This window comes from Vanessa tameamea, chromosome 2 (assembly GCF_037043105.1).
Source record: "Vanessa tameamea isolate UH-Manoa-2023 chromosome 2, ilVanTame1 primary haplotype, whole genome shotgun sequence".
Lineage (NCBI taxonomy): Eukaryota > Metazoa > Arthropoda > Insecta > Lepidoptera > Nymphalidae > Vanessa > Vanessa tameamea.
This window is the reverse complement of record NC_087310.1, coordinates 11,347,542-11,366,411: the sequence shown is the minus strand read 5'-3', so window position 1 is coordinate 11,366,411 and position 18,870 is coordinate 11,347,542. Positions and strand designations below refer to the sequence as shown.

At 33.2% G+C, this 18,870-nt stretch overlaps 2 protein-coding genes across 4 annotated transcripts in view; one reads left to right on the top strand and one right to left on the bottom strand.

Annotated features, from left to right (window-relative positions):
* Kcc (kazachoc) overlaps positions 1-18,870 on the top strand; it is a 361,663-nt gene that overhangs the window by 237,283 nt on the left and 105,510 nt on the right. The window lies entirely within an intron of this gene.
* LOC113402018 (trypsin, alkaline C-like) lies at positions 15,077-18,292 on the bottom strand. Its single transcript, XM_064215262.1, has 4 exons — positions 18,194-18,292; positions 17,253-17,421; positions 16,333-16,591; positions 15,077-15,388 (listed from the first exon to the last, which is right to left on the bottom strand). The coding sequence occupies exons 1-4, from the start codon at positions 18,237-18,239 to the stop codon at positions 15,092-15,094; spliced, it is 771 nt and encodes a 256-aa protein (XP_064071332.1). The 5' UTR covers positions 18,240-18,292; the 3' UTR covers positions 15,077-15,091.

The window sequence follows — 18,870 nt, the reverse complement described above, 5'->3', positions numbered from 1 at the left end:
AAAATAAAAAAATCTTATGTAAAATTTAATACTCCGTTAATGTGAGGTGATTAGGTTATTGTTCATTTTTGATATAATCATAATCATTATATATTCAAAGTGAAATTCCCATTTGTCTTCTCTCACACAACTCAAGTCTGCAGCTTACGCGGTTATGAAATTTAAGCAACTATCGATGATACTGTCCTTATAGTATTTAGGATATTTTTATACATAAAAGATTTATTCATATTTTAAAAAAGTCTACGCAAAGTCATAAGATTCATATTTCCGCAGGCAAAGGTTTCATTTTTCATTGTTTCATAATGAATGAATTATTACGAGTAGATAGGAAAATTACCACTAAAATCATTCCCGAGGCGGTTCGCCATCAGAAATACAATTGTGATAGTCTTAAAAGTCAAATAGGTTTGATGATATTTAGACGATGGATACATAATTCAATATGTATTGATGCGCGTTGGGAGTAGAATCGGCTCGTATGTCGTGAAGGTAAATGGGGCAACGTTTTTTCTTGCCATCATAGCTCGTCTCCACCGATGCACTTTCGTTTGTTGTTTTATTATATTATTATAATAATATATATATTATTATAATATACAATATATTGTTATAATAATACAACGAATTAACAATTTACTTTATAATTACTTATTGGTTCTCATTAATTATAAATTCACTCATTACTTATCGGTCTGTCAGAACGAGCAAGTTGTTATTTAGTGTCTATAAAATACACTGCAATGTATAATCATGATAATGATATTTATTTTTTATTTTTAATAGTTATCTGTACCAAACAAACGAAAATTAACCAAGCAAACTCTTCTTTTATTCATTCTTGTTAATTAAAATTCTCTCTTATGGTTGAAATCAGATAATTTTAAAAGAAAATTCAAATAGAGTAAATTTATCCGATTACTTTATAACAAAACTAGTTTGACGACAAATAAAAGATTCTCAAAGAGTATTTTTATTCACATAATAAATCATAACTATACTATACTATAGTTTGTATCGTGCAAAGCCGTACTCTAGTTTCATCATTCCCTTTCTTTATATGTTATTATATTATCGTAATATTGCCAAAACAACAGGTGTAAAAAATAATTACCTTCCATTGAGCCAAATTATAATAACAAAATATAGTATTTGGCTAATGAAAGAGCTGATATTACTGTCAAATTGAAAATATTTTTATGCATTTATTTATATACTTATTGCAATTAACGATTTTTCGAGCGATCGCCAATAAGAGGGTTATAATTTGACTGCTTTAGCTGGAAAAAAAACAGAAATCCTCAGTATCGGCTTTTTGTTATCAGTATGATTCGAATTGTTTCATTGCTTTAACGACCAACTTATATATTCAGGATATCGATAGTACTATCGATAGTATCGTATTGATCGATACTATCGATAGTATCGATAGTTCTCCGTGAGCAATACTATCGATAGTGGCAATACTACCGATACTATCGATAGTATCGCTAGCTCTCTGTAAGCAATACTATTGGTAGTAGCGATACTATTGCTACTATCGATAATATCGATAGTGTTGGACTATCGATAGCTAGCGATTTTTTTATAGTATTGGTTTTTTAATGTAATGTATTCGTAATGTATTCTAATCGCTACACTCAAGATTACTACAAAAGGTTTCATTGTAATTAATATTAAATAAATAAATATTGGACAACATCACATACATTACTCTGATCCCAATGTAAGTAGCTAAAGCACTTGTGTTATGGAAAATCAGAAGTAACGACGGTACCACATACACCCAGACCCAAGACGACATAGAAAACTAATGAACTTTTTCTACATCGACTCGGCCGGGAATCGAACCCAGGACCACGGAGTGGCGTACCCATGAAAACCGGTGTACACACTACTCGACCACGGAGGTCGTTCATTGTAATGCCACCGTCCTCCTAAAAGGTTTTTTAATGTTATGAGTATTTATAATGTTTATTCATAAATCAAACATAAAAAATATTGACAACATTTTTCACATTAAAATTTTTCATTTTCCTTATTCCGCACAAAATGTCTTAATTCTAAAAACAAATATTGTGGTAAATTTCATTTAATTTATTTAAATATACACCATAGTTGGCCTACTAAATTACTTATCTTTAGAAAGTAATACTATCGGAAATAACTGGCTATCGATAGCACAAAACTATCGATACTATCGATAGTTTAGGTTAAATGTAATGGTTTTTGCAAAACTATCGATAGTATCAATAGTATTGCTCATGGGAAGCTATCGATAGTATCGATACTATCGATAGTATCGCTTTCACCTTAACTATCGATAGTCTATCGATAGTCTATCGATAGTGGACTATCGATATGCAACACTACTTGTAATCATTGGCTTGAAGTTTCTCGTCCGGTCAACTTGTGCACTAAAAGTACTTTTCAATTTTAATTTTTGTTTCAAAGTGATAATTGTGAAAAATCCAACATGTAAGTTGCACTTTTATTTTTCTACCCTATTTTATATATTGTGTGTACTATCTATTACAAAGACTTATTTTCATTCCTTTTAGACTAGTAAACGCTCAATAGTTGTTTTATAATGGATAACGATGTTAATAGTCCTATTGAGCGAGTTGTGGCGGGTACATCGGGTACTAATTCGCAACGCGATAGGCGGCGGTCAACCTCTAGTAGCGACAGCAGTGATAGCTCTTCCTCAACTTCGAGCTCGTCTGAATCTCAACGAGTCTCAAAGAAAAAGAAGAGGCATCGTCACTCCAAAAATCATAAACGCCATCGCCGTCTTTTAGAAAAACTTTCTAAAGAAGTTTGTGATTTAAAGCAAAATGTTTTGTGTAACGAACGAAATAATTACTGCGATAATGATAATGAATCATTTTTGTCAGACGTGAGTCGTGAACTTTATAATAATCAGTCGATGCAATACTGTAGTGATCTGAATCCTGAAGTACCTAATTTATCATTTGATATTGAAACTAAAATTAAGGATCCTGTTATACCTACCGCCCCTTTGGAATATATAAAAATGTTGAACGAAGTTCAACGATTTGGCAGCGAAACGTGGTCTGAAGTACCATATAGTGACACACAAAAATTATATAACCATTCCCCTGGATTTATAGAGCTTGAAACTAATAATGAGTTAAAGGGGTATGATAATTTACGTCACTTGGTACACTCTGATAAATCTTATGCTGCTTTCACGTTTTGTATTTTAAAACAAAAAGAAATGTTCTTAAATAGTTGCCGAAATTTATTAGTCTGGTCTAGAAAATCAGATGCTTCGCTTAGCAATCTTAATGAAAAGATTGATGAAATATTTTTAAAGGGTGATTTTCAAAAAGTCTCCGCGGCCCTATTGCAAATAGCTTGTGGTCACAGATCAGAAGCAATAGAAATGATAATGGATAGCATTTTAAAGAGCGTTCGTGACCCGCTTATAAAATGTAGATTGAATAAAATTCTTCCTTCTAGTACTCACATTTTTCACTCTGAAAGTCTCTCTGCTGCGTTAAAGAGTGCAGGTGGTGTGAGAAAAGCTTTTTGGCCCGTAAGCCAATCCAATAAAGGCAATGGTACACGAACAAAGATAAGTACTACACGACTACCCTCGCAGGGGTATGTCTCTCATACTGTACCATCGCGTGGTACTTTTACAGGTTATTGCCGAGACCATGCTACTGTATCTAATTCCAGTGGCCATCGTGACCAGCCCTCGCGGGGCAGTTGTCATAATTGCCTTTCCGTTGGCCATAATAATGTTAGCCAGGGGCAAATTGTTGGCCAACAAAGAAAATGAAAAATTAAATCCGGTGTATTGGATAAATAGAACGATTTCAATTTTAAATGAAAGACGTAGCAAGTCAGGGAGTTCTAATTTGTTTATGACCCTACGCGGATCACCATCCCCAGCCTCCCGTACGGTCATGGGATGGATAAAAACGCTTTTGAGAGATGCAGGCATTAAAACAACTCCAGGAAGCATACGTTCCGCTGTAGCTTCGAGCAATTAGATTAACAATTTTCCTCTTGATGATATATTGGCTCGAGGAAACTGGAGATCAGCTAACACTTTCCAAAAATTCTATCGGCGTGAAATTTTATCTTTTTCGAATTTCTAAAATTTCTAATATTCCTTAAATTGCTTCAATGCACAGGATTAACTTCCCTGTTTAATCCTGTGCATTGAAGCAATTTAAGGAATTGTTATAAACTGAATTGATTTAAATGATTCATTTTCATAGCTTAATTATACATATCTTACTTGTAAAAGGAAATCGTTTTCAAATATTTTCATTTGAGTTGAATTATATATAATTACTTTTTCAAATTAAATATATTCGCACATTAATTTTATTAAGTCACATTGGCATCTTTTCACCAGGCGATATCAAAAAAATATCATTATTTGAAAGAAAGAAAGTAAGAAAGAAAAAACATTTAATGACATACACACATATAAAGAAAAAAAAAAGTTTCTAATAACGGTCAAGTGGTTTAATAGACACGTTTTACCTAAAATAAAACGCATATTAAACTACTTACCTTATAAGAAGCTTAGCTTCTATTTCTGCCTGGTGCATAATTACAGACAATGATTACAAGGGAATCGCTGACTACTACCAGCGCTTCCTACCAGGCCAGGTGAAAAGAGAGGGTAGTGCGAAAGAGACATACATACCTGGGTAGAAAGAGAGGTAAAATATGACGGGAACCGGATGTGCCTATCTCATTATTTAAGCTTCTAATAAGGTAAGTAGTTTAATATGCGTTATATTTCAGGTAAAAAGTAAAGCGTCTATTAAAAAACATTTGGTTTTTCTATGAGAATTTTCGTAGCAGTGAAAAGCCTGGATGTTTGTAGCGTTTACGCTGCGATGGTACGAAAAGCGCGTTAAACCCTTGGTACAGAGTGCACCTGGATTTGCGCACACATTTGTGCACTATAATTTACTCTAAGCATTTAGTATTCCGTTGAGAACAGACGCGATGGCCGAACTCTGCAATCCTTTACCACCTAATACATAAAAAAAAATCATAACTATGCCATTTAACAAAAAAAATTTAACATAACATTTATTATCACATCTGTGAAACAAATAATATATTATCAGTAATATGCTCATTAATATATTATAATAAGCCTACTTATACAGAGGATGTTGATGGTGATAAATAAGCCTACTTATACGATAATCAAATCAGATATATTTTATTCAGCAAATGTTACTCCAGCGAGAAGGAACGGCAATTAAATCGCATTATTTCCTCTGTTAAATAACCAGATTCACATTGATGTAAGTATTCTTATATTTCTATCTCTTAATGTTTATTCAAAAAGTATTATTTTAATTAATAATAAGATTTATGGATTAATTTTGTCTTAATTAAATTTTTAAATTTACTAAATTATAAAATGATTATGTTTTTCGGTATTTTAATATATACCTTTGCGTATACCACTGCCCAAAATCGTTCTCTTTACCGTATCAGGATAATATATATACAATATACTAGTGGGTCGCCCGTGAAACTTCGCGTTTATTCAAGAGATTTTTTGGGAGTTTCAAAACATATCACAGGTTTTGTTTTGATTTCATTTGATTGTAAACTGCAAGTCACTCATCTACATTTGGTGCCAAAATGATGAAACTTTATATGAACTTATTAGTTTATCAATAACAATTTCCTTTAATTTTGTCTGTTGTTCATTTTTTTTCTTATACAGCCGTAGCAAAGGTCTCTTAAAGGCCAGTAACTTTAATCCGCTCTCTAAAATTTTTTTTTTTTTTATTTGTAACCATTTAGTAAATTGCTATCGAGAATCCTCTTTAATTTTCTGTACATCTACGGCTGAAGCTTTTCTAAATGAGACCATAACCGATTTTTTGTGCTGCTATCCTCCCATAATCAAGACAAAAAACGGCTTACGCTATTAATATATAAGAAGATATATTTATGGTATATTTTTGTATATTCTTCCGTATAAAAATTATATTACCATAAATTTATTGTGAAGCAACCGTTAATACACTACAATATATCATATGAAATTTACTACGTCATATTTTTAATTTTTACCTTATTCAGTTATCAACTTTCAATTACATATCCTACCAGTACATTGTATCTTTATTCTACTGAAGTGGTTAAGCACGACTGTTTTCTCAACCGTTCAATGTTCATAAGGACTTCTCAATCTAGAAATTTGCTATAAAAAAATGACAGGCACCAACATAATAAAATTAAATTTAGAATCAGGCCAATGTTCATAAGATGTTGAACCTGATGCTGCATAAACGATTTCTACTTTATTATAATTATAATAAAATTACTTGCTTTTATAATTTAACGTTTGCTTAAATATTGTTTTAAATAATAATTTCATTTAACATTCGAATAAGACACGAAATTTTAATATTATACAGACATTTTAGACTAACTCAAGATCCCGGGTAAATATTAAATTATATGTTATGGCGTCCACATTCTTGAGTTCTGACTATTAACATTCCGCGTTTGTTTTTTTTTAAATATAGTTACGGCACAGAACGGCATAATTACTATTTTTGTTTGTAAGTAGACGAACTACGCCCTAGAACAGGGCTGCGATTACTGTGCGTTGTATTTCTACGCACTTCATCTCTAGTATTCATTGGGCTGAGTTATTTTGTTATATAAAAACTGTTTATACAACTTTTTAAATGCAAGCAACATAATATATTGGTGGGTTTTACATATTGTTATTACAAAAACTGATCTTAAATTACTTTTACAGTTTCTAAATTTAGTTATACAGTTCGACACTTTTGTGACATTTTAGATGATTATTAAAAAGTTAAAATTACAAAAATATTTTTAATGTAACAATTTTAAACGTCTTTTAGCTTTATCTTATTTATTTAAAAAAGACTTAATGTAATATTAATTTAAATAATGTTTCCCTTAGTAGTCTAGAGAATCATGCAAAAAAATTTAAACTTTTACTTTTAACATTTTTATTAACTACTTCATTTTTCCTTCTTCATATCCTACATTATTTCAATTTATTTAAACTTCCTGTTATTCCTCCCAGGCTCTAAAATAAGTATTTATTACGAGCTCAACACCAGCATCGGTTGTCGAGCGACCCTCTGTCAAGCCAAATTAATTTAAACTTGTATTTGTCAAAATATACATCTAACATTTGATTTAGTATTCGTTTTTCAAAGATCTTGCAAAGAGTCGGTACTACAGAGATTAATCATTGGGATCTAAAGTACCTGATTTAAAAATTGGAACTTCCATAGTGCTCCATAATCTCAGAAATCACGCCACTCAAGATAGGATTTAAGAGGTAAGATGCAATCGCATTAATTATCGAATTGACTGCCTTCACAGAGTTCCCCAACAAAGGTCGGTCGTTTTCATTATATTCAATAATTTAAATGAACTTATTACATCTTTAACACTTATAGTAATAAAATTAAAAAGAAAATTACATTCTCTGGCAACGTTTTTTAGTAACTATTCAGCGAAGGTCGGAAATGATATGAGAGATTCGAAATTAAAATATCAGCAAATAGGTAATAAACACAGTAGCGAGATTCCGAGCCGAAGTAATTGGCTTATTGTTAATAGAGAGTTTGAAACGGGAGATATTATTTTTTACTTTTCCAGTTTTACCAATTAATTATTTACCACGTCATCATTTTAATTTCTGGTGCGGCTATTTTTTTTTCTTATATGCATTAAGGCTGATGGACCACACTCTTTTGAATAAATTAGAGTATTTATACTTTTCTTTTGTTAAATATGTCAGTTATAATTGACAAAAGAAAATACGTGAGCGTCTCGGGACGCCCGACAGTGAAATAAGTGATATTTTAGACTAATCGATGCCGTATGCGTAAGAGAAAGGGAAGCCATACTGACTGGCCCCAAAATTGTGTCTTTTTTTGTGAACCTTTACCTACTCTTATGAATTTCGACAGTCATTTCGACAATCATGAAATCTTAAAAAATATATACAAATTTTCTCTAACTTTCGTAACGTGATTCGTCTTACATACATGACGGTATTCAAGTTCACATACATAACGGTATTGAAGATCCAGTAAACAAACACCTCCAGTTAGATAGCGATAAATCCGTTAAAAATACAGACTGTGTAAATGTGCACTGATGATGAAAATATAAGGTAGATTAGTAAATATTTTTTTTACATAACTGCTGTATTAAACTAAGTATATTTGTTACTGCAAATTATAAAATATTGAACATGGAAAAGTAAAAATGTTAAAAGTAAAATTCAAATCTATTGCATGTTTCTCGACATTATATGTTACTTTAAATACTTTAAAATAACTCAGACCAATCAGTGATAGAGACGGAATGCGTAGACAAATAATAATAGGTTCAGCCAACTAAGGTAACAAATACAACAAAATGCAAGGTATTTCGCCCACAGTATTCGCAGCCTCCATCGGGAACGTCGTTCGTCTCCTTACAAATAAAAATAGTAATTATGCCGTTCTCTGTCGTAAAAAAAATTTGAAAAATACAATAGGAAATTCAAAAACGGATATTTGGTTTTGATTTCATACAATACAAAAAATATAAAATATGGGAAATACAAGTTATAGAAAATACTATATTCTAAACTTTACATAAATCTTTATATTTTATATTATTATTGCATAAGCTCAGTCCAATTTGTTACATATTTATATATTCGTTTTCTTCCTCCTAGACGGTATGTCGATTGCTAGCACTCAAGATTTGTGATTTTTACAAAATTACAAACCTGACAAAATTTCTTATGTTAATAGTTTTAATATTCTGATATCTTGAATTACGTTAACTCCCTGTATAATCTTAAAATTTCGTGTCTTATTCGAAAATTAAATTAAATTATTATTTAATACAACATTTAAGGAAAAGTTAACTAGGTAAGTGATATTAATATAATTATAATTGTTGAAAATAAAGTTAAAATTAAGCAGCACTAAGTGTTAACATTAGCCGGACTTTTATTTTATTTTTATTATGTTAGTGCCTGACAACTTTTTATAGCAAATTCTCAGATTGAGAAAAATATAAACATTGAATGGTTGAGAAAATACTTGTGCGTAAGCCCGACAGTAGAAGAAAGGTACTCGTAGGACACATAATAACTATTTGATGGCAAAATAAAGTAAAAATTAAAAATATGGCATTATAAATTTCATATAATATATTTTTGATTTTTGTATGTTTCAGAATAATATTAATCCTACCAAAACATTTTTATGTAAAATATTGCCAAGGCCCCACCATATGACTCGCACTATCAAAAGGTTATCGGATCCAAAGGGCCAAACCACATATTTTGTCCAAGGTCCAATAACTTCACAAACGCTACACCTTTGTAAAGTCATGCCTTGTAGAGTCAGGGCGTATAGAGTTGAAAGCTTAGCTCTACATGAGATCTGATAACTTTTTGACTGTGTGGATCATATGGTCTCGTCTGAGCAACATTTTACGTGAAAATGATTTGGGTGCAATTTCATTTATTTTTGTAAGTTGCCTGTGACATTTTCTTTTTTCCATTTTTGGGGTGTATTTCTTCCACATCAGAGGCGCCCTTTTAATAACTCACTCTCTATTTTGCCTTTTTATTGTTTACTGTTAAATAAGTGATAGATCAGGACAATACTTGGCTCTTAGGCAATAATATTTGGCTATAAATGACTATTGTGCTTTAATACTACAAAAGTCAATATTTTTAAGGTCACACTAGAGTGTGCTACACACCCTGCCCACAGGAGGACGCAGATGACCCAATATCAATGAAAGCATTATTACACTTAACCCTTGACTTTTGTTTACTGTAACAGCATACAGATTGGATACTGTTCACAGTAAACGAATGCTCTATTGACAATTTCAAATTTTGATATATATTTATCACATAAAGAATATGTCGATTCAGATATATTTTTGTTGTTGACAATAAAGTATTACATTTATTTATTTATTTAAGCCTCATTTATTCCTTAGTATAATAATAGTAATAAGAGTTTCTTTTTTTTTTTTATATATCTAATTTTAACTAAGGACCTCTCGACGAGTATAGGCCTCCTCCATCTCACTCCATTTTTTTCTATCTTGAGCTATTCTCATCCAGACTTTGTTTAAGAATTTGAAAAGCTCGTCTTCCCATCTTTCAAGGGGGCGGCCTCTTTTCCTTTTTCCGGGAGGGCCAGCCCATCCAGTGATTTTTCTAGTCCACCTCTCTTTTTCCTGACGTGCAATATGACCAGTCCACTTCCACTTTAGTTTCTTGCAGTGGGTTAATGCATCAATAATTTTTGTCCTGTCTCTTATTTCACTGTGTCGTTTTTTGTCACTGAGTTTCAGGTTTAGAATGCTTCTCTCCATGGCTCTTTGGCATTTTTGAATTCTTTCCTTCGTGTGCGTATTGAAGATCCAGGTTTGACTTGCATATGAGAGGCAAGGTAAAATACATGAGTCTAGAACTGTCTTTTTTAATCTTAAAGGTAGATCCGATTTTAAAACTTCTTTGTGGCTCCAGAACTTGTTCCATGTCATTTTAATGCGTCTCTTTAGTTCGTCACGGTGTCTTGATTTTGAGAAAGATATTTGTTTTCCTAGATATATGTATTCATGAACATATTCCAACTGTCGATTATCCACAAATATGGGTGTTTGTGTTTTGTTGCACATGATTTTAGTTTTTTCGATATTTAATTCAAGTCCAATGTTGCGACTGACGTAGTTAAGTTCGTTGATCATTTCTTCAAGTTGTATTGTGGTTTCTGAGAACAGTACGATGTCATCTGCAAAACGTAGGTTGCTAATATAGCGTCCTTTAATATTTATACCTTTTTTTTGCCAATCATGTTGTTTCATGATGTCTTGTAAAACAGTTATAAACAATGTCGGAGATAGGGGGTCGCCCTGTCTCACACCTCTGCAGATGTCTATTTCGGGGCCAGTTTTGTCTAGTTTCACTCGGCTGACACTTTTTTTATAGATATCTTGTATCAGTTCAATTGTTTCTAATGGCATATTACATTCGTGTAGAGCTTTCCATATGCTAGTATGGGAGATTGAATCAAAAGCTTTGGCATAGTCGATGAATGCACAGTATAAGGGGCGTCTTTGTTCTTCGTATTTTTCTATTATTTGCTCTAGAACATGAATGTGGTCTATTGTAGAGAAAGATTTTCTGAACCCGGCCTGTTCTACAGGTTGGAATTTTTCAGTGATTTTAGATATGCGTTGTTCTAGACATGAGACGAATAACTTGTAGAGGCATGGTTGTAGGCTAATTGGTCGGTAATTTGCAATATTTGTAGGATCTCCTTTTTTATAAAGTAAAATGATGTCGGATTTGGCCCATTCTTTTGGAATCTGTCTTGAGTCTAATGCTTTATTAAAAAGTGCGGTTAAATATGGTGTCAGTATATATCTACCTGCTATGATTATTTCGTTGGGTATGTTGTCAGGACCACTGCTTTTACCTTTCTTTAGAGATTCAATTTTCATAAGGATTTCGTTATTTGTAAATCGTTGTAGTGGTGGAGGGTGAGAAGATGGTCCGTTTCTAGTTGTTTCACATGAATAGTTGTTTGAAGAGTTATCTTTACTAGAATATAAATCCTTGTAGAAGTTAGTGACTGTCTCTATTATTCTTGACCTCGAGGATATTTCTCTATTAGAAGATTTTTTCTTCACAGTCGGAATCCAAGTTTTTGTCAAATTTAGTTCTTTGAATCCTTTCTTCAGACTTCCGTTGTCAGAGATATGCTTTTCTATTATCTTCAGTCTGTGGGCTTCGTACTCTTTCTTGATTCTTTTGTGTATATTTTTATATAGGTTACTAAGTTCCTGTTTTTCTTCTTTTGTTCGTGTTTTCTTGTTTTGTAGATCTTTCCTCCTATTCAATAGTAATTTTGTATGTTCGGATATAATTTGTCTTGGTTTTTTTATTGTTTTCTTTATAATGGTTTCAGTGATAGCTTTTTTTATATTTGAATAATATAATTAATTTTTTTATATTTCTAAATTTGCGCATGTCGATAAATCGGTCTCTTCTAATCTCTGTTTTAGATTTTCCAAGAATAGGTTTTCGTCATCCATTGTTTTCAAAGTGCAGTTTGTTATGTTATATTTTGCTCTACTTTTTTTTTGTTTTTGATATTTGGAACTCACTTCTTATCAGGCGGTGGTCGCTTGGAAAGTTGATTTGGTTTAAAATATCTATGTTCGTGAACTTTTCTTTTATATTAGACATAATATAGTCGAGTTGATATTTATTTTCTTTAGGTGACATCCATGTCCACATATTCTTAGTTTTCTTTTTGAATATGCTGTTGATTACTGTTAAGTTATTCTGAAGAGCAAATTGTACCAGTTTTTCGCCTCTTGCATTCCGGCTGCCATAACAGTATAATCCTAGTATTCTTTCTTCCTCCGCCTGTCGTTGTCCAATGCAAGCGTTGAAGTCACCCATTATGATAATATTTTTGTAGCTTTTTTCTAGAGCTTCTTGTAGCTGGTCGTAGAAGATGTCAGAATCATCATCACTCACAGTGCTAGTTGGCGCATAAGCTTGTATTATAGAGATATCTGTCCTGTCTAGTTTTAAATTTAATATGCATATTCTTTCTGAGATTGCAATAAACTTTCTATATTTTCTTTAAGTTGCCTTTTCAGTAGGTATCCCACGCCATGACGGCCTTTGGTTTCACCGTAATGACAGAAAATATGATCTTGGTCTTCCAGTATTTTGTAGCCCGTTCTACGTACTTCAGCGAGTCCAATAACATCAAAGTTTATTTTTGAGATAGCGTCTTTGAACTCTAAAAGCCGTTCGTTAAACAGTAGGGACCGTGTATTGTAGGTACATATATAGAGTGAATTAATTGGAGGGTTTTGGTCGTTATTCCCCACGGTGACCGGCCGTATTGGGGACTGTTGTGGAGAGGTCGTTTTATGTCAGTACTTTTTATTTTTGTTTTGTTGTGGAAGTACAGTAGAGGTGTTATCTGTGTGGGTGGAGAATGAAGGTAGGTCCTTGTTCTGGTTAGGGTTTTTTAGCATGTATTGCTGTATATTTGCATTCTGTTTTTTAGGAGGTTTTTGGGTATTATTTTTTCTATGGGATCCGTCGGTGTTCTCTGGGGATTCGAAAAGATTCCTTTTATTAGAGTTTTGAATACGTTTAGGTTTCTGGAATTGTTGATTTTCTTGTTCTTCCTATAATATTAAATATTCGGAATAATAATAAGTTTATTGTATTACATTAATATTATTATATTACATTTTTTTGTATTTGACGGCGCATCGCAAGCGCCATCTTTTAAATTAAGAGGAAACAAGATTTTACAGCTAGTCGGTCTGGTGAAGCGTCGTAGCGATGGTTGGCGGGAATGTTGAACGCCATTATTGTGGAGTCAACTGTAAGCGCTACCATGTCTGCGACGAATCGCCCTTGTTTCTCATATTGTGTTATTGTAATTTCTTAAGAAAATAATAAACAAATGGTTTACCCTGATAGGTAGGTAGGATAGTTTTTTAGATAACAATAAAATCTAAAGTATAGGTACTTTTCAAATATAATGCAAACCTAAATTATTAGGATAGGATTCAAAATGAGCGTTACCGTGCCCCCAGATTATATTATATTATCTATTAAGCTATTAAGTTTTTTTTTATTTAAAATAAATAAAAGTATAAAATAAAACTAACATTAACTTTTAAATATCACACTGGTGGACAATTTTTTTATCTCCTCTTGAGGAAAAACCTTTGTAGCTTTTTCATCATTGTGAGTCGAGTAGAATACACATGTGGAAGAATTTTAGTGAATTTGGACACATGCAGGTCTCCTTGCGATGTTATACTTTACTGAATATAATTAAACACTCGAAAACTTTATGGTTCTGGCCCGGACGGAATCTTTGGTTATGATTTACGTGTTCCAGCAACTGAGCCACCACTGCTTTAAAAAATTGACACCGTAACGTAATATCGATAACAGTAATTTAAAATGTACAGCAATTTACTTGGCAGTAGGGCTTTGTGCACACCCGTTTGGGTAGGTACCACCCACTTGTCGTTTATTCTGGCACCAACCAACTATACTCGGTATGGTTGTATTCCGGTTTGAAGGGTGACTGACCCAGTGTAACAGTGTAGTGTGTAAGGTTTTCTTGAATCTGTGCTCTGGCAGCGTTTTCTTGGAAAGTGCGCCGTAAATTTCTTCACTTCTCTGAGCCCTTCGAAAATAATAACATACTAATATTGTAAATGCGAAAGACGGTTTTTTCATTTTTTGTTACGCTTTCAAGTTTTGACTACCCAATGACAAAAATTGTCATAGGGTATGTCATAGGGTTGTTAAGATAACTTTTACATGTGTGTGTGGCTACGTCACCGCCGCGCTTGCCAGTGTTCGCTTTTCTAGAAACAACGGAATTCTGTGGTATCACTATAGATTATAAAGTAAGCCCGAATTCGTCATGCCAAGCCCAATTTGACTCATCAATCTATTCATATGGGAAAACCCTATATAAACAAAGTAAGATTGATATTTTGTCTGTATACATTTTTACCACGTTCCAGAAAATGTTCAAAAATATTAAATTGATAAAGAATTGTTTGTGTGTGTGTAAAGATATTACAAAACTAAAAATTTTTAGATGATTGTACACCTTTAAAGAATTTTGATAGTGCTACAAACACATAATTGTTAAATATACAATAAAAAAGAAATCCCACTGAGATTTTCGTCGATTCTTCTTATATTTGATAATCAATAAGCAAGTTTAACGCTTCTTTATTGAATAACAATTTTTATTTGACCATATTATTCCTACCGGTAGTAGTTTAATGTATATCAGAGTAATTTGTATTAATACTTTTTAGTGTTTTTATTTACAACCTTATGCCATTCAGATAGATGTATTCTATAAATGTTAGAAGAACTTTACTACAAACATTTGACATTAAAACCTAAAATACATTAAAAACTTAATAAAACGTTGTTTTTATAAGATAATTGTTATAATATTTATTTCAAATTATACAATTAGACATTGCTTTGAATCCATGAAGAAACGTGAGTTACACGACCATTAACACCGGGGAAATAAGCCAAAGCACATTGCTCTCCCCAAGAGGTAATACCGACAATAATGTTGTTGTGTAGCACGGGACCACCTGAGTCGCCCTGGCATTGGTCGCGACCGCCGACATCGAGCCAACCAGAGCACAACATGCTATTAGTGACGACGCGTCCAATCGTGGCGTAACGGTTTCTGCAGATTTGCTGGTTAATAGTCCAAATTTGAACGTGACGAAGCTGTTCGGAAGCCGGTCCATTCACCTGAAAGATTATTCATCATTTAATATTAAGCACTTTATATAAAGCAATCAACATTCGTTAGAGCGATCACTAAACGAGAGCATTCGCCTGTATTGTAACAGCAGTGTGATTCTGAAAGACTCTGTATTCCACTCGTGTATTGTTTACAACCGACTTACGATTATATGCCATTCGGATGAGTGTATTCTATAAAATTTATGAATACTATATTCAATGCCTCATATCACATTATGACATTTCACGTTCGTGTTCTGCGGTGAGTTTCAAATTTGATTCTTAAAGAATAGTACCTCTATAATAGTTCAGATTCAAGCATTAATTTAGTGAGTGTAAACAACTGAGTATTACAGTATGGAACCTATAATACTACAATTTGTAACATAACATCGCTGAGAGAAGAAGCAATACAAAGTCAGCTTTATTACGCCGAATTTGAAATACGTTGTGACACTAAAATCGTTTCTTACCAACGAAAATAATGAAATCAAATCAGTATTGCCGCTCAATAGGACCGCTTCGTCTGAATAAAAATGAATTTTACAAACAAATTAGTTGGTACCATCTGCAACCAACTGTAGCACCACGTACACTCATTGCTCAAATCAAAGAGCGCGTGCTATGTTACACATTAACAGCGGACTCAATTTCGACTGACTCAAATTATTTCACTATTGGCGAGTGCTGCTGGTGAGGGCTTTAGAATTTAAAGTGACGCAGTCGGAAATTTGGAAAATATAAGCATTTATGGATAAATTGTTTTCAAACGGAACACAACAATACTAAGGATTACTGTTTGGTGATATAATATGTGATGAGCAGTTGGTACCTACTAACCAATCCTAACCTACCAGGACGAACTCGCACAAAGTCCTACCTTCGCTTACTATAGTTTACAATACATATTATACTATGCAATAAGTGCAGTAAGTTAATATAGAACTTACATTAATTAGTCCCCATCCGATGGCCCACACGACCTGGTTATCAGCCAAATAGTAGCTAGCGCCAGCCATACGTCCCTCACGTACGTTGTTGTTGAAAGAGAACGCCCCATTAATTCTTACGACTGCGACATCATAGTCTGCAGTGAATCTATTATAACTGGGGTGGTTGATGATTACGTTTGTGGTATGCACTACACCACCACTGTTGGCATTGGTGGACCCAACGCGTATACGCCAAAAAATAGTTGAAGGATGCGAGCTAAAACGAATAACAGTTATTTTAGATATAATATAGTTACAACAATGTTGAGTGTAAATACTATTTTATTATGATTATAGATTCAAATAAATAAACTGCAAGTAAAAGACTATACATTTGGTTTTAGTTATCTATTTGCTTTTTTTTCAAAATCAATAAAATCTGACTGAAATTTGTCGGAATTTACATTTGAACTGAAGCCTGAACTAGAATGTCTTATACACAACATATCCCAAAACGATTTAACAAAATCATAAATAATATATACAGAAAAAATTCAGAAACCTCTCCTATTGAAGTCAATTAAGTGATTATGTCCAGTAAAAATAATAAGTAAAAATATTAAGGCAAATTCATGAAGTTAGGAAAAAATTGAGAAGTAATGTTCATTTTGTAACATTTATATTCTGGCCATATGGTGCCAGGTGAAGCAAGCAAGCAAGATCCTAAAATAATGATGGTCGAGGCATTGTCCATGAAACACATATCGTTCTGCAGCAAAATGTATCGACGTCATTGCTCCTTACAATCATGGCTGTCATCTGGACACAACTGGAGAGGATGATGATGATTATTATTTCGGAAACTTAACTTCATTCTTTTCATAATACACATAATACACTCATTAAGTAGGTCGTCCATGAATTTAAAATTTACTCACTTGAAACAATGGGCAGCAGTGAGAACGGATCTGTTATTTATAATAGAACCACCACAAGCCTGCCAGAACGTTCCAGAGCCCGAAGGTGAACGAAGCATAGCGGCAGCAAATGGATACCGATCGATCGATGTCACAGATCCTCCGATAATCCTATCAGCCGAAGTGCTGACTGAAAATGTATATTACATAAAATTTAATAAAATTGCTTTTCCCAACATAACGCTATTGTCTTTTTTATAATACGTGTGGTATTATTAGTGGCACGTAGTAGGTACATCCCACTCAACATATATTCTACCACCAAGAAACAATACTTAGTATTATTGTATTCCTGTTTGAAAGTTGAATGAGCCAATGTAACTACAGGGACATGGGACTTACCATCATAATTCCCAAGTCTAGTGGTACATTGGCGTTATAAGGATTTTTTTAAGGTTTTTGAGTTTTTTCTCTGATATAGGTAGACAGACGGGCAAATGGGCCATCCGATGGCAAGTGATCACCACCGCCCATAGACAATGACGCTGTAAGAAACATTAACCATTCCTTACACCGCCCATGCGCCACCAACCCTAGGAACTTATATCTTATGTCCCTTGTGCCTGTGGTTACACTCACTCACCCCTCAAACCGGAACACAATAATACTCAATACTGCTGTTTGGCAGTAGAATATATGCCGAGTGGGTGCTACCCATGCAGACGGGCTTGTACAAAGGCCAACCACCAAGTACGATGCCAATATCTATGGATAGTGGTGACCACTTATCATCAGAAGGCCTATTTGCACCTTTTGTCCCTCGATCTATGTCACAAAAAATACACAGGAGACTTTAAGTCGATACGAGACCATTAAATAATAACTTCTATGGCATGCTGGTACACAATCGGTTGTTACAGATAATTGCTATTTCTACTTATTTAGAAAGCTAATAAACTCACCCACGGCCACCGCTAGGCCAAGGGCCAAAATAAAGACAGCACGCATTGTTTTATGTGACAATTACAACTTCAGTGCATCTACTACTTGAGACTCTTTATATATACCAAAATCGACTCGTATCGCTCACATTTAATAGGATTATGTAAATCTAGTAGAAAAACGTTATCAGGAACAACGTAAATATCAAGACTAAATTTATACCTGTATCTTGTTATTTAGGGTTACATCTTTATATTTAAACACATTATATAGATTAAAATTTACTCCGTATTGTTTGTAAATGAATACAGACTTAAACTCTAAATAATAATAATTAATATAATGTAGAAGATGGAAGAAGAGTGGGGAAAATATATAAAAAGCAGCGCCAGCACCCGGCGCGATCTTTGCTGTTCGGCTGTTATCGGGTCAACATCTCGGCAACGTCATTCTGTTTGTTGGGTTTTTCGTTAGATTGTTCCGTAATTGTTGTAATAGTTTCGGAGGTCTTACATTTTTAGTTTTTGTTTAATTTATTTTTGGTTTGTTAAATTTAATTGTTTTCAAAGTAGATTCGTTTTGTAAATTGTTTTCTTGAGGGTAGTAATAAATTTGTATTTATAAAAAATAACTTCTGGTCTTATTTCTAAGATCAGAAGTGGGATCTGTCTCATTTAGCCCACTTCATTTGTTGTTT